The 16,364-nt window shown below is 38.6% G+C and overlaps 1 protein-coding gene across 2 annotated transcripts in view; it reads left to right on the top strand.

Moving 5' to 3' along the window:
* Positions 1-16,364, top strand: part of KITLG (KIT ligand) — a 97,123-nt gene that overhangs the window by 45,083 nt on the left and 35,676 nt on the right. For both annotated transcript variants that reach the window (XM_043880830.1, XM_043880828.1), the window contains exon 3: positions 6,863-6,925. In XM_043880830.1, the coding sequence (XP_043736765.1) occupies positions 6,863-6,925 (63 nt within the window). The remainder of the gene's footprint in view (positions 1-6,862; positions 6,926-16,364) is intronic.

Genomic DNA, 16,364 nt, shown 5'->3' with positions numbered 1-16,364 from the left:
TCTAAAAAATGTTGCAAGACTTGTGTTAAGTGACAAACTCAGACCTACCTAAAGTAAGGGTATTTGGGAAGGGGGTGAATCAAACTTCAAAAACTTGTATCTTTGGGGTGGTTCAACTGCAGCTCTTAATGATTGTGTTGATAAAAAAGGAATCCGAACATTGAAATAGATCAAATTAGTTTTTCCTTCTGTTCTTTCTACTGTTTCCTTCATTTATGATAATTTTTCTTCATTTGGGGGAGTTTAATTAAATGTGACTTTGCTGGTTTTTGAAAACATTTTTATCTTTATCTGTTGGGTAATTATTTGTCTTCCTTAAAATGTTTAAGGCGGGTTGCTGTTCCAGCCTCCATCTTGTAAAAGTGAAATCACTCTGTCTTTTCAAGGTCAGTCTATAGACCAGTAGGGTAAAGTCAGAAATTTGTGGCTTTTTGGTCTTGCGGTAGGCACTTATTTTAAATAGGTTATATTAATACATGACTGTTACAGTTTGACATAATAGGAGATTATAAAAATATTCTTAGATAACAAATTTCATACTTCGAGTGGATGGTTTTGAATAGTGCTGAATTTTTATTCTCTTCAAAGACAATGTTCTTTGGATAGGATTACCACTGCATTAAAATGGAGGATTGGAGTCTCTGAGTCTTCCCATTTCTAAGTATATCTTCTCTTTAAAAGCAGAGGGTCCCCCATAGTTTTGTTTGACCATTGAAGAACAACGGTTTGATAGCTGGATAGTTTTTAAAGTTGATTTTTTATTAATTTGCAGTATTTAGCATTTTATGTTCTGCTCCTGCAGTCAGTGGATATTTTTTTTCTATTTAAAGCTAAATTTTGGACTTAAACAGTATTCAAAGTACAGAGTATATTAGAAATAATATTTGTAAAAACTGACTAGCTATGTTGCCAAGCATATCAGTTTTATCATAAAGAAAATGTTGTTCTTCCTTTGTAAGATAAACCACTTAGGTACAGTATCCCCTGCTCCTTGACTTTTTTACAGCAAATATTATTGTGTGAACATCCAAGCACCATGCAAAGCCCTGTCTGTGGATTCTCTGTTTTAGTCATTGCAGCCTTAGGAGGTAATGATTTTGTCCACCCGTGTATTCTTTACCATCTGGGTCAAAGGGAAGCCTGACTAATGCACCAATGTATTGACTAGGCAGCTGAAGCCTAGTGATGGTTAGTAACCTGATGATTCTCACCTGGAAACTGGGAGATGAATAGAGGTATGAACCCATACCTGCCCATCTCTGAAACATAAGAACCCAGTTCATAATTTATGATGTCTTATGTCAGTATCAACTGCAATTTAAGAACTATCATTCTGTCCTCTTGAATTGTATTTCCTAGGTAGAAGTCACCTTATTTTATGATTAGGAAATTGTAGATTAGTGCTACTTAACAGGAGTTGTCATCATAAGGTGTCTTTATGAAGCAGACCAATATTTTAAAATTAATTTTTATTGAGTATAGTTGCTTTACATGTTGTGTTAGTTTCTGCTGCATAGCAAAGTGAATCAGTTATACACATACTCCCTCTTTTTTAGATTTCCTTCTCATTTAGGTCACCACAGAGCATTTAGTAGAGTTCCCTGTGTTAGATGGTAGAGACCAAATGTTTTTAATCTCTTTTATTTGAAGGAGACAAGGATCATCTAAACTTATTTAGGTATTCTTCACTGAGAAAAGATGACCTAGAAAGTCTCGTGAGTTGTCATGTTAATTTTTTCTAAATCACTAATTGAGTTATTATTTAAAAAAGAAAAAAGCAATTGACCTGGTTAGATTTTTAGTCAGTACTAACAAAAAATGGCTTACAAGGGGAAATAAAAAGGCAAAAAGCCTTGTTCTGTGTTATCTCTGAAGACTGAATAACCAGTGTTACAGTAAGCTGTGGCAGGAGAGTAAACTGGGATATTACTGGGATATTTTAAGTACAGCATAGAAGGCTTTTTTGCTCTAAGAATCAGCAGTGATTCTTAAACTTCTCTGGGTCTCAGAGATTTGAGAACTGGACTCTTTCCTCACAAAGGTCAACTATATGTGCACTGTTTTATGTAGGGTCAAGGGAATAATGAGTTACTATCAGTACATTTTGATTCTTATCAAGATCTTGACAGAAACAGCTGAGACAAGTATCTCACCAAGGATGTCCAAAAAGCCACTGATTTCACAAGACTGAGAGACCTCAATGACATTTGAATCTTGAGATCCAAAGCTTTTAGACCAATGATCTAGAGAGGGAGTTAAATGTTCTGACTTTGAGTTCTTTTTTTCCCCAAGTCCAAATACCTGCAGGGCATGGTAAGCAGCCAATGACTGTTTGGCTTGCGAAGACTTTTTCTTGGCCAAGTTTCCAGTATTTCTACATAATATTTCTCTTAAGCATTTCCCCCCTAGTGTCACTGAGTATGATCAATCCTTAAGATATCCCAAAAAATGAAAAGATAGCAAATGGGCCTATCTAGTAATAGAGTAAAAGTGAAAGTGTTAGTTACTCAGTTGTGTCCGACCCTTTGCAACCCCATGGACTATAACCCACCAGGCTCCTCTGTCCATGGGATTCTCCAAGCCAGAATGCTGGAGTGTGTTGCCATTCCCTTCTCCAGGGGATCTTCCCTTTTCAGGGACTGAACACAGGTCTCCCGTATCCCAGGCAGATTCTTTACCATCTGAGCCACCAGGGAAGCCCATCATATCACAAAATGACTTGTTTTGGAAGTTTTATGCATTTTCTAATCTGGCACAATATTTAAATCCTCGCACTCCAAACCATTTCTTTCATTGGACTAACTTGACCTTTGATAAATTTTCCATCAATTAGGTTCTATTTCATTTTAATTTTTGCCCTGAACTTATTTTACTAGGACAGTTAGGTTTTCAAAATCTATAGCCTTGGTTATGTATCCATATAACCTTCCCAGCAGGATGCTTCCTTGGGATCTAAGCCACATCTCTGCTTTTTCAGCTCCTAATCTCTGTAGAAATATTTAATGCGTGTTCATACTCTCCTACTGGTCTTCTAAGCTGCCCCTGGTCTCTCTTCGCTTCAGTCCATGCTTCCAAACTAACCTTCCTAAGTTGGCTGTGATGTTTTCTTCCTGCTTAAACACATTCCGTGTAGCACCACTGCTTACATGAGGAAGCTAAGTCTGACTGAATTCTTAGTAATTTTCTCCTTCCACTTCATCTTACAGATGGGGGGTAGAGGTTCCACAGGGAGGAAGCGATGTGCCTAAGACAAGAGTGACTTGTTGTAGGGATCTAGTGGTGGAACTGGTTCCGCTGAACCTTACTGCTTCCCACTTGGCCTCCGTGGCCCAACATTCAGGTCCCTCACTGATGTGGGTCTCCTGGTGTATTTCTTACCTCCTACTGGCTGGAGCCTGAATGATCTGTCCCTGGTCTACCATGCCTTTGTCTTTGCAGATGTCCCTTCCTTCCTATATTTAGAATGTGCCTCTCCCTTGCAATTAATAATAATAAGTACTCGTTCACACACAACACTAAATAAGTGTTACAAGTTACATTTATCTTTGTATAGTCTTAATAAATCCACCAGCTCAGTTCTGTGATTCCCATTTTACCTTTGTGGAAACTGAGGCTAAAGGAGATTTGGTAACTTGCCCAAGATCTCTGAATTAGCACGTGCCAGGACCTGGATCCAGCCTGAGCAGTGTGTCCCCAGGACCTGTGCTGTGAGTCCTTCATCAAAGTAACTGCCTTGAAGGAACAGCTTATCTTCCTAGTTCCAGGCCAAAGGCTCTCTCTACTCTGAAATTTCTGCAGTGTTCATCATACATAAGAGAAACTGAATTTATCACAAGGTTATCTCTGCTTTTTGGATGCTATTCAACATACTATGAATGCTTAGAAAGTAATATAATAATTCATGAAGTGGCCATAAAAAATATACAACTTGACTTCTTAATTTCTCTTCCAAATGTGATTGGAAATGAACCAATGCAATCCAAGAAAGTAATAACGTGGAGACTGATTGACAGATAACTGCTGAGACCAGCGCTCAGAGCCAGGATTTGTGTGCTTACTCGCACCGTGTACTCCTCATGTCTGTGACCCTGAGATGCCAGTTAACCCTTCTGAGCCTCCATGTGTTGTTTGGTGAAATAGGCCCAATGATGTGTATCTTGGTTGTGGAAGCATTTTTCCAAAATAGTATTCAGCTCCATTAGAAACTAAATATCAGTAAATCAGTTTAAGACAGAAGTTATTATGATATACCGCCCCCCCCCCCACCATGTGGTAAGGAGGTTTCTTTGACTTCTTTGCACCAATTTTTACATGTAAATTATTAATAAAACAGAATTGGCCAGTCTATCTTTTAACATTTTCTCTGCTCTCTTGGTACATACTCAGATCATAAGTTTTCTGAACACTAATTTGGTCAATTCTATATTTATTTTCCGATAATGTTAATTGTGCTTAAGGAAGGGGGCTAGATTGTCAAGCACCTGTATTCAGAACACCTGCCATGTTGTGCCATGCTTCTCCATCTGGAATGGCTTTCACTTTCCTGGTTGGTTCGTAACAAAACAGAACGTTGCTGCTCATTCTGATTCCAGCTTTTATACCTGTGAAGCTGTCCACTCTGTTTTCCACGAGGGCTTACATAAAATGATGAGGTCTGTCTGCTTTTCAAATATGGAGGTGAAGATCCACAAGACAAAAGAAATCATGGAAGCATGGTGGGAAGTTTGACCAAGAGAAAGAACATTAATGTAAAAAGTCACCCTTCTGTGGTGGTCCAGATGTGTTCTCAGTAAGCAGTGCAGACTTGACTGTTTTCTTGGGGGTGGCCCGAGGAGGGATGTTGGTGAGTCTCACAAGTGGAAAATATCTAGGACAAGTGTGCAGAGTAGCTGGGTGACCATGTGTAGTTGAGCTGAGGGGTAACGGAGGCCTGGCTGTCAGAGACCTGAGTTCTAGTCCAGACTTGACAGGTAGCAGTTGTGTGACCTCAGTCAAGTTACCTGACCTCTTTGAGTCTTAAGTTCTTCATTCATTAATTTAGCAATACTATGTGAAAGTGATTCTCTGAGGGTTGGATGTGATCACACAACGTAAGCCCATAATTAGCACAGTGCTAGAACATGGTAAGTATTTGGTAAGTGTTAGGCTGGAGGCTGAAATGAATGTGAGGTGGTTCCATGGGATGTTGGATGGTAGCACGCATGATGGGATTACCTACTCCCTCTGACTGCATATATCTTTACCTAGATTCTTTTCTCAGCAAATTGTTCTCAAATTCTAGAAGTTATTGGCAAAGCCAAGAAGAAGCATAAGGGTTGTGTTCTGGGAGTGTTGTCAGAGATGAACTAGCCTGAAAATATGCACAAGGTACTAGCTCACGATGGAGAATAGTGATGATTTTAGAAACAGGGTAAAGCGGATAATGAGTCTGCCAGAGCAGGTAAACCCATTGAAGATATAATGGAGCAAAACCACTTTTTTACATTGTCTATTGTTTTAAGACCCAGCGGGCTAAGTCAATTTATACATAAAGTAAATGGGCCATATTCTACGGAAGGAAATTTTAACTATGCTGAAGGGTGAGATGTCAGAGCTGGTGATATGTAGGAAAGGGGACAAGTGAACCTAAAACTCTGTAACTTACTAGAACTTGTGCCTTGGAAGTCAGTTTCCAGTGTAGCTGTCAGTAAAGAATATGGATTGATTGTTTATGATGTTTGGCACACTCATCTAAGTTCTTAAATTGACTCTTAGACACGGGTACTTTTTTTTTTTAATTGGAGGACTGCTGCTTTACAATGTTGCACTAATTTCTGCCTTACAACAATGTGAATCAGCCATATGTATACATATATCCGCCCCCCACCCCGCCCAGTCTCACCCCCATCCCCATCCCTCTAGGTCATCACAGAGCCGCCAAGCTGAGCCCCCTGTTATACAGACGTTTCCCACTAGCTAGCTGTTTTATACATGGTAGTGTATATAGGACATGGGTACTTTTATCTCCACTTTACAGATGAGAGAAACCAAAGTAGACTTTAGATTTGTTCTAAATTCCCTGGTTCTAAATCAGGTGCTTGTTCAACTTATGCCACAGTGACTGATGGAAATGGGTTAGATATTTTTTGAAAGTCTTTAAAAGAAGCTAGTTAAACATTTGAGGCATCACACACGTTCAGTCCCAGGCAAGTAGGTTACATTATATCACAAAACTGAATCTTTCTAAATTAATTAACTGATAAAGCATTTGCAGCTTGTAAGTATCATTGTTCTTTTGAAATTTAACACTTTTTTTCCTAGGATTAACATAGAACATAGAACATTAACATAGAACATAGATGTGTGCTCTCTAACTTGAGCACACATCAGAATCACCTGGAGGACTTGTTTAGGAAGATTCAGTAGGTCTGATGTGGCCCGAGACTTTGCATTTCTAACAGGTTCGTTCCCTGGTGCCGTTGACACATCACTTGGAGAACCACTTATGAGAAAAAAACACTGCGTTACTGATCCTTTGGAGGAGCAAATAGGAAAATAGTCCTGAAGGGAAATTCCAAGACCACAGATGGAAGCTGAAATTCAAATCATGTTTCCAAACTCAGTAGATTATAGTTAGCCACCCATAACTGAATTTGGAATAAAAAAAAGATTTGTATTATTACTTCATTTCTGGAGAGTGCTTTTGATTGCAGAGGGAAATCAAGAATGAAAAATCACTATGTATGTAAATGATGAAAATCAGTGGTAATTTAAAAGCATACTAGGTTTGCAGGTGTTTTTCTCTAAGCCACTAAAAACATGTGATTAACTGATGTGTATGGATTTTCTTACAGATATTTTTTTTTTCTTTTGGTCTCTGTAGGTGGCAAATCTTCCAAAAGACTATATGATAACCCTCAAATATGTCCCCGGGATGGACGTTTTGGTATGTAAGCTGTACATTTCTGGGTTTCATTGTGGTAGCTGACAAAAGAAATGGGGCCATTCATATTGAGATAGGAAGTTATCTGCCATTTAAGAGTTTGCTAATTGTCAGAATTTGAAGAAGGTATCTTTGGAATTTGACTTGTATATTTATATTTTTTCCTCAGGCAACTGCTAAACTTTGGTTTGGGGTGAACATTTCAGCATGTGTCTTACCCCTATACTCCCAAAGCACATAAAATCACCTTCTTTATAGCTAGCCATTGACTTCTCTTTTTCTTTTAGCCTTCCTCCAAACAAAGGCTCAAGTGTAAAGTTATGTAAATTATTTTCATACCTGAAAAGGTCCTATATAAGTCTCCTATTTAATTTGAGAACACAAAATGTTTTATCTCTGAATTTATTTGCAATGATTCTTCAAAATTTACAGTAAAAATGTAGCTATGATTATAGGTATGCTTTTATGACAGTAACCAAGAATGTTCATTGATTTTCTAATTACGTAGTGTTAGTATTAAGGCATGAAGAAATGTTTCACATATAGGGACTAATGTAATGCCTGTGGACCCATCACATAACTTGTCAGATGTTACCATTTTGCAATATTTGCTTCAACTGTATTTTTTAATTGGAGTATAATTGCTCTACACTGATGTTTCTGCTGTACAGTGAAGTGAATCAGCCATGTGTATACATGTACCCCTTCTCTCTTTGGACATCTCTCCCACCTACCTCCACCCCACCCATCCCGGTCATCACAGAGCACCCAGCTGAGCTTCTGGTGCTTTATATAAATAGTAGGTTCCCATTAGCTATTTTACATATCTGTTTTTCTACATATCTATATTTTACATAGCTATCTGTTTTACATATGGTAGTATATATATGTCAATCCTAATCTCCCAATTCATCCTACCCTTCCCCTCGTCCCTCTCTTTCCCCTCATGTCTGCAAGTCCAGTCTCTATTTCTGCATCTCCATTCTTGCCCTGGAAATAGGCTTCAAATGTACTTTTTAATAGTGAATCATGATAAATATAATTAAAGCCCCGTATGTGCCTCTGTCCTATACCCTTAAGTACCATTTTTTCTCTTAGGGAGAGCTTATCTCTTAGGAATAAGTATTCTGAGCTGGAGTTTCTCATTGCAATGCATTTTTTCAGGGCTTGACATGAGGATACCATCCCCTTGGAATTGTGTTGAGTGTAACAGCCCACAGTAGCCCTACTCTTTCTTATACTTTGATAGCAAACTCTGCATCCATATATAAGATACCGTATTTTTGCATATTTTCATATTTTATGTTGATACTGTTATAATGCATGTATCACTTTACAACTTGCTCATATTTTGCAACATGCCTTTGACTCATAATATGTTCCAGGTTGATTCACTTTAACTACTGTACTGTGTTCCTTTGAGTTGATTTAAAACCACTTGGGGAGGGGGCTAAAAAAAAATAAAACCACGTGGGTTACTCTCTGCTCTGCAAATTGACATCTTTCTATAACACCAAAAATACTTATTACACATTGACTTCTTGCAAGTTGACTTTGAGTCCTTTCTGTGGACACATCCATCAAAAGTTCAAGTGTGTTAATAAGCACGTCACTAAATTGTTGTTGTTCAGTTGCTAAGTCGTATCCAATTCTTTGCGACCCCACGGACTGTAGCACGCCAGGCTTCCCTGTCCCTCACCACCTCCCAGAGTTTGCCCAAGTTCACCATTGAATTTGGTGATGCCATCCAACCATCTCATCCTCTGTCACCCTCTTCTCCTTCTGCCTTCAATCTTTCCCAGCATCAGTCTTTTCTAATGAGTCAGCTCTAGTATCAAGTGGCCAAAGTATTGGAACTTCAGCATCAGTCCTTCCAAAGAGTATTCAGGGTCGATTTCTTTTAAGATTGATTGGTTTGATCTCCTTGCAGTCCAAGGGACTCTAAAGAATCTTCTTCAGCACCACAGTCAAAAGCATCAATTCTTCAGCACTCTGCCTTCTTCACTGTCCAGCTCTCACATCTGTACATGACTACTGGAAAGACCATGTGAAAGTGAAAATCACACAGTTGTGTCTGACTCCTTGCAACTCAACAGACTGTAGCCTGCTGGGCTCCTCTGTCCATGGAATTCACCAGGTCAGAATACTGGAATAAGTAGCTGTTCTCTTCTCCAGGAGATCTTCCCAACCCAGGAATCAAACCAGGGTCTCCTGCATTGCAGGTGGATTCTTTACCAGCTGAGCTACCAGGGAAGCCCTAGACTTCACTATATGGACCTTTGTCAGCAAAGTGATATCTTTGCTTTTTAACACACTGCCTAGGTTTGACATAGCTTTCCTGCCAAGAAGCAATCATCTTCTAATTTCATGACTGCAGTCACCATCCACAGTGCTTTTAGAGTCCAAGAAGAGGAAATCTGTCACTGCTTCCACCTTTTCCCTTTTTTGCCATGAAGTGATGGGGCTGATGCCATGATCTCAGTTTTCTTTAATATTGAGTTTTAAGCCAGCTTTTTCAGGCTCCTCTTTCACCCTCATCAAGAGGCTCTTTAGTTCCTCCTCAATTTCTGCCATTAGAGTGGTATCATCCACGTATCTGAGGTTGTTGATATTTCTCCTGGCAATCTTGATTCCAGCTTGTAGCTCATCCAGTTCAGCATTTCACACGATGTGCTCTGCATGTAAGTTAAATAAGCACATCACTAAGTGCTTGTTCTTAAAAAGTCTTCCAAACTTTGTAAGGTTGTCATTTCAAGAGCATTCTCTTGAAAGGCATATTTCTTGTCATTAGTCCATGCTAAAATCTTTACTATCTACTAAATTCCTTAGAATTCCTTAGAATGTGTACCTTCTTGTTGAACCAGTTATATCCTCTTTGTTGACCTAGCAAGTCTATTGAATAAGGGAAGTTCTTGGGACATAGTAATGTAAATCTTTTAGCAGCCTGAACCTTAATTAATCTAATCATCTGCTCATTTAGCAAGTATTTGTTTAGGGAAAACTATGGAGCGAGTGCTTTATGAGACACTTTAAGAAACAAACAAACATACATCAATTAACCTTATGTTTAAAAACTAGTAATTATGGGGGTGGGGTAGCTGGCCTTTTCATAATGCTTTTCTATTTGCAAAATGATTTCACATGTTTATCTCCTTGGATGATTAAGAAAAATAGGAAAGCAGGATGGCTACTGTGATTCTTATTATACAAATGACACCCTGAGCTTCATAAACCAGAAGTATTTTGACCAAGGTTAAACAACGAAAAAGTGATAGTCTTAAAAAGAAATCCTAGGTCATCTGACTCTTAGCCCTTCATGTGGGTATCTATTAATGGCAAGCCAAAGTGTTCTCAGTGAAGCATCTAAGTAATAAAGACATACCCTGTTCCTGACCATAGAAGCACTTAGGCTGGGACTGCCAAACTCATTTAAAGATGTCATGCAACTCTCTGAAAAACAATGTGTTAAACTGAAAATAGCAAAATAGATTCTTTTGTGTTGGTATAATCATAGATTGTGCCGAATCATAGATTCGAGTATTGTCTGGTGCTAACAAGAGCTAAACATAAAAATAAAACTGATTCATTGCCACCTATTTTTTCCCCCTTGTTTCTGTAATTGAGAAAAGTCCACTATTATTTGGTCTTGGCACACCGTCCTGGCACAATTGGAGGAACTCTGTTCTTGGCTACCACAGTTGGCAAGAAAAACAAACCCGAACATAGCCTTTGGGTAGAAACAGGGGGCCGTATGCTTTGTTTTACCTTCATTTAAAAATGTTAGTTTCTTCCAAGACCAGAGGAGTTTCCCAGTGGAGAGGCTCAGGCTTATTTGTCAGTGGTTGGAGTCCAGGCAGCCTTATCTTTTGTCTTTAAACAATACAGGGTGGAGTGGGAGCCTGAATGGGTACCTGAAAGATTCTCTGGGGCCAAACCAATAAAATTCTGCTGGAGGCCCTGGGCAGAAGAAAGCTCTAGAATAGAATACTTTTTTTTTTTTTTTTAAATCAACTGAATACTCCTGAAAAGGGGAGGCTACTTTCCTAAGTGCCTTTTTAGAAAATTACCCAGCAGATTGTCTCTCACAAATAGCCGGGTATGATCCACTGGTTGGTATTTAAATCTGACGATAATTACCAATTTTAGTTTAAACTCTTTGAAACTATAATATTGTCAGACTTAGGATTTCCTTTAAATTCTTAGCCTAAAAATCCTAAAAGTTTCTGATCCTTTTCACTTTCTAGTCATGTTGTTGTAGAAAGAACAGAAATTGAGTTGCTGAATCTGCAGTCATTCTGACCTCTCAAATGATATCAACTATGAGTTGCTTGTGGTATTTGCATAATAAAGTTAATCCGCTTTTAGTTAAATTACATACTTACCACTTTTTATCTAACTTTTTAGTTGAAAATACTTTCAAATTTACTGAAGGTTATAAGAATATTCACCCATATACCTTTTAATACAGATTCAATTGTTTTTAACATTTTGCTTCATTTGCTTTATAAATGCTTGCTTTCTGTATGCACCTATCTAAACCCCTTGAGTAAGTTGTATACAAAATGACTGTTTACCCCTAAATACTTAAGTGTGTGTTTCCTATTTTCTCTCACATAACCACAGTTGTCCACTTGAATAAATTTAGCAGTAACTAAACTACTTCAATCTGTTGAAAATTTTTCAAATTTTTCAAATTTTTCTGGCACATTTTTCTTCTGGTACAAGATCTAATCTAGTATCATGATTTGCATTTTGATACTATGTATGATCAGCAGAATAATGGTCCCCCAAAGATGTCTCATGCTGTGACTATATTACCTTCCATGGCAAAGAATCTTTGCAGATTTAATTAAGGATCTGAGGATGGGGAGGGTATCCTGGGAATATCCAGGTGGACCCAATCTAATCACATAAATCCTTATAAGAGGGAATTCAGGAACCTGAGAGAAGGTGTTACACCACTGGCTTTGAAGATGAAGGGGCCACAAGCCAAGGGATGTGGGAGATCCCTGACAGCTAGAAAAGACAGGGAAGAAGATTCTTCTGTAGAGCCTCTAGAAGAAACACCATGTAATCTGTGGTCACTTTGATTTCAGCCTGTTGTTGTTCAGTCACTCAATCCTGTCTGACTCTTTGCAAAGCACGCCAGGCCTCCCTGTTCTTCACCATCTCCTGGAGCTTGCTCAAACTCATGTCCATTGAGTCAGTGATGCCATCCAACCATCTTGTCAGAATAAGCATTCCAAGGTGTGATGCTACATTAAGGAATGATGTGTCCTCTAGTTATCACACCCAGAGGCACTCCCCATAGTGCTGATTGTTTTAACCTCCTGATTCAGGTGTCCCACTATTCCTGTGTATTTACTCATTAACAACTAAACAGCAATCTTTGGGAAGATACTTGAAGACCATGTACATTTCTTCATCAAAGTTTCTCTTATAGATTGATTTTTACATGAACCAGTCTTTACTGTCATGTCAGTTTTTATTTTTTTTTTTTAAGTCAAGGTTAAACAAAGAAGTCATTGGCAATACATGATGTTATTCTAAAAATATGGCTCCCAGCTATCTTCCTTTTGCCGCACCCTTCCTCCCTTCTGGACGATTTCACTTTCTCAACTATTCATACCTTTTTTTGCTGGTCTGCCCTCTCTGGGTCTTCTCATCTCCCTCACCAGTCAAGGATTTATTACTTGATATTTCAACTCTTCTTTAAAAGACAGAGTGGATCTTCAAAACAAATACACCAGGTCATTTTATCCCTCCTCTTCATATACTTTGAGTGGTTGCTCTTAGGAAAAGAAGCTCCTTAAACATGGCCTCCAAGACTCTGGTGATCTGGCATCTTTCCAGGTTCTTTTTCAGTCCTGCAGGCTTACATGTTCCCTGCTGCCCCTGTTCCTTTACTAATGTCCTTCTCTGAACTTAGTGTGCTGGTCAATCCTTTTCTTTAGATAACTCCTCTTTCACTTTCTTTTGTTTTCTTCCATGATTTTTCTTTTTTTTTCCTTAAATTTTTTAAATTGAAGTATAGTTGATTATTTCCAGGAGATAGAGGACAGGGAAGCATGGTGTGCTGCCGTCCATGGGGTTGCAAAGGGTAGAACACAACTTAGCGACTGAACTACAGTAGTTGGTTTATAAATGTTGTGTCAATCCCTGCTATATAGCAAAATGACTCAGTTTTACATATCTATTCATTCTTTAATATTTTTTTCCATTATGGTTAATCGAGAATATTGGATATAGTTCTCTGTGCTATACAATAGGACCTTGTTGTTTATACATTCTAAATGTAATAATTTGCATCTACCAACCGCACATTCCCTCCCCGTTTCCTAGCAACCACAAGTCTGATCACTGTGCCTGTGAGTCTGTTTCTGTTTCGTAGATAGGTTCATTTGTGCCATATTTTAGATTCCACATATAAGTGATATCATGATATTTGCCTTTCTCTTTCTGACTTACCTCACTTGGTGTGATAATCTCTAGTTTCATCCATGTAGCAGCAAACGGCATTACTTTGTTCTTTTTTATGACTTAGTAGTATTCCACTGTGTTTATGGGCCACATCTTCTTTATCCATTCCTCTGCTGATGGACATTTAGGTCGTGTCCCTGTTTTGGCTATTGTAAATAGTGCTGCTATGAACTTAGGGGTGCATGTACCTTTTTGAATTGTAGTTTTGCCCAGGTATGTGCCCAGGAGTGGGATTGCTAAAGATCATACGGTAGCTCGATTATTAGTTTTCTGAGGAACCTCCATACTGTTTTCTACAGAGGCTGCACCAACTTAGATTCCCACCAACAGCATAAGGGAGTTTCCTTTGCTCTGCACCCTCTCTAGCATTTGTTGTTTGTCTGACAATTTCATTTTCAATTTTGCTTAAGGAAGCCTTTGCTCTCCTTGAGGAAGCCATACCCTCATATTAGAAACTTTTAACAGTACTCCTCAGAATGGTAGTGCTTTTGTTTATTTGTGCAGTTATTTAGTTGTAATCTTCTATTTACCTATAAACTTCTTGAGGGCAGCAATTGTTTAATTTTGCTCATCCATCCTCACTGTCCAATGTATGACTATTATTGTTCAGTTGCTCAATCATGTCTGACTCTGCAACTGCATGAAATGCAGCACGCCAGGCTTCCCTGTCCATCACTATCTCCTGGAGTTTGCTCAAACTCATGTCCTTTGAGTCAGTGATGCTATTCAACCATCTAATCCTCTGTTGTCCCCTTCTCCTGCCCTCAATCCTTCCCAGCATCAGGGTCTTTTCTAATGAGTGGGCTTTTAGCATCACATGGCCAAAGTACTGAAGCTTCAGCAGTCCTTCCAATGAATATTCAGGGTTGATTTTCTTTAGGGTTGACTGGTTTGATTTCCTTGCTGTCCGAGGGACTCCCAAGAATCTTCTCCAGCACCACAGTTTGAAAGCATCAATTCTTCAGTGCTCAGCCTTGTTGATGGTTCAACTCTGACATCCTTACATGACCACTGGAAAAACCATAGCTTTGACTCTACAGTACTTTGTTTGCAAAGTGATATCTCTGCTTTTTCATATGCTGTCTAGGTTTGTCATAACTTTTCTTCCAAGGAGCAAGCGTCTTTTAATTTTGTGGCTGTAGTCACCATCTGCAGTGATTTTGGCACCCAAGAAAACAAAATCTGCCACTGTTTCCACTTTTTTCCCATGAAGTGATGGAACCAGATACCATGATCTTAGTTTTTTGAATGTTGAGTTTTAAGTCAGCATTTTCACTCTCCTCTTTCACCTTTATCAGAGGCTCTTTAGTTCCTCTTAGCTTTCCACCATTAGACTGGTATCTTCTGCATATCTGAGGTTGTTGATATTTCTCCTGGCAATCTGGATTCCAGCTTTTGAGTCATCCTGCCCTGCATTTCACATGATGTACTCTGCATATAAATTAAATAAGCAGGGTGACATTACACAGTGTTGACATACTTCTTTCCCAATTTTGAACCAGTCCATTGTTTCATGTCTGGTTCTAACTGTTGCTTCTTGATCTGCATTCAGGTTTCGCAGGAGGCCGGTAAGGTGGTCTGGTATTCCCATCTCTCTCTTTTTTTTTTTTTTTAATTTCTTACCACATTTTTATTTTTATTTTTTTCATTTATTTTTATTAGTTGGAGGCTAATTACAATATTGTAGTGGTTTTTGCCATACATTGACATAAATCAGCCATGGATTTACACTGGTATTCCCATCTCTTGAAGAATTTTCCACAAGTTTTTTGTGATCCACGGAGTCAAAGGCCTTAGCACAGTCAATGAATCAGATGTTTTTTTGGAATTCCCTTGCTTTTTCTATGATCCCAGCAGATGTTGGCAATTTAATATCTGGCCCCTCTAACCTTTTCTAAATCCAGCTTGTACACCTGGAAGTTCTTAGTTCACTTACTGCTGAAGCCTAGCTTGAAGGATTTTTAAGCATAATCTTGCTAGCATGTGAAATGAGCACAATTGTATGGTAGTTTGAACATTCTTTGGCATTGCCCTTCTTTGGGATTAGAATGAAAATTGACCTTTTCCAGCCCTGTAGCCACTGCTGAATTTTCCAAATTTGCAACATCATCTTTTAGGATTTGAAATAGCTCAGCTAGAATTCCATCACCTCCACTAGCTTTGTTCATAGTAATGTTTCCTAAGGCTCACTTGACTTTGCACTCCAGGATGTCTGGCTCTAGGTGAGTGGCCACACCATCATAGTTTTCTGGTTCATTAAGATCTTTTTTTGTATAGTTCTTCTGTGTATTCTTGCCACCTCTTCTTAATCTCTTCTGCTTCTTTTAGGTCCTTACCATTTCTGTCCTTTATTTTGCCCATCTTTGCATGAAATGTTCCCTTGATATCTCCAACTTTCTTGAAGAGATTTCTAGTTTTTCCCGTTCTACTGTTTTCCTCTATTTCTTTGCATTGTTCAATTTAAGAAGGCTTACTTGTATTTCCTCACTATTCTCTGGAACTCTGCATTCAATTGGGTATGTCTCGGCAAAACTCTGTTAGCATTTGCCCTGATTCTTTTGTACTCAATGTATGACAGGAACTTATGTGCTGAAAGTGAAGATGGAAGGAAGGAGGGAAGTTCTCTAACATGTAATCACTTGTAATTTCCCTGAGGTACCAATCAAATAGAATCTGTAAGATGATGATGATGTGGTGAATGACTGTAACTTACCACACAGTGTTTGCACCTCAGTGTTTTACTCATCTTCTTTTAGATATGTATGCGTTTTGTAAAAAGTTTAGGTCTACGAGGAATATCATGCTATTTTGAGAAATCATGATTTCCATGAGCCTTCTGTTATGCTACTACTTTTAATTGAGTCATTTTCTTAATCAAGAACTTTCTCATTGTTCTCAATGATGGAAGACTGAAAGCCAGATTCCTGAGTCTGATGTTCATAACCTTCCATAATAACCTTCT

This window comes from Cervus elaphus, chromosome 3, assembly GCF_910594005.1.
Source record: "Cervus elaphus chromosome 3, mCerEla1.1, whole genome shotgun sequence".
NCBI lineage: Eukaryota > Metazoa > Chordata > Mammalia > Artiodactyla > Cervidae > Cervus > Cervus elaphus.
The sequence above is the reverse complement of the archived record's forward strand: the minus strand, read 5'-3'. Positions and strand labels throughout refer to the sequence as shown.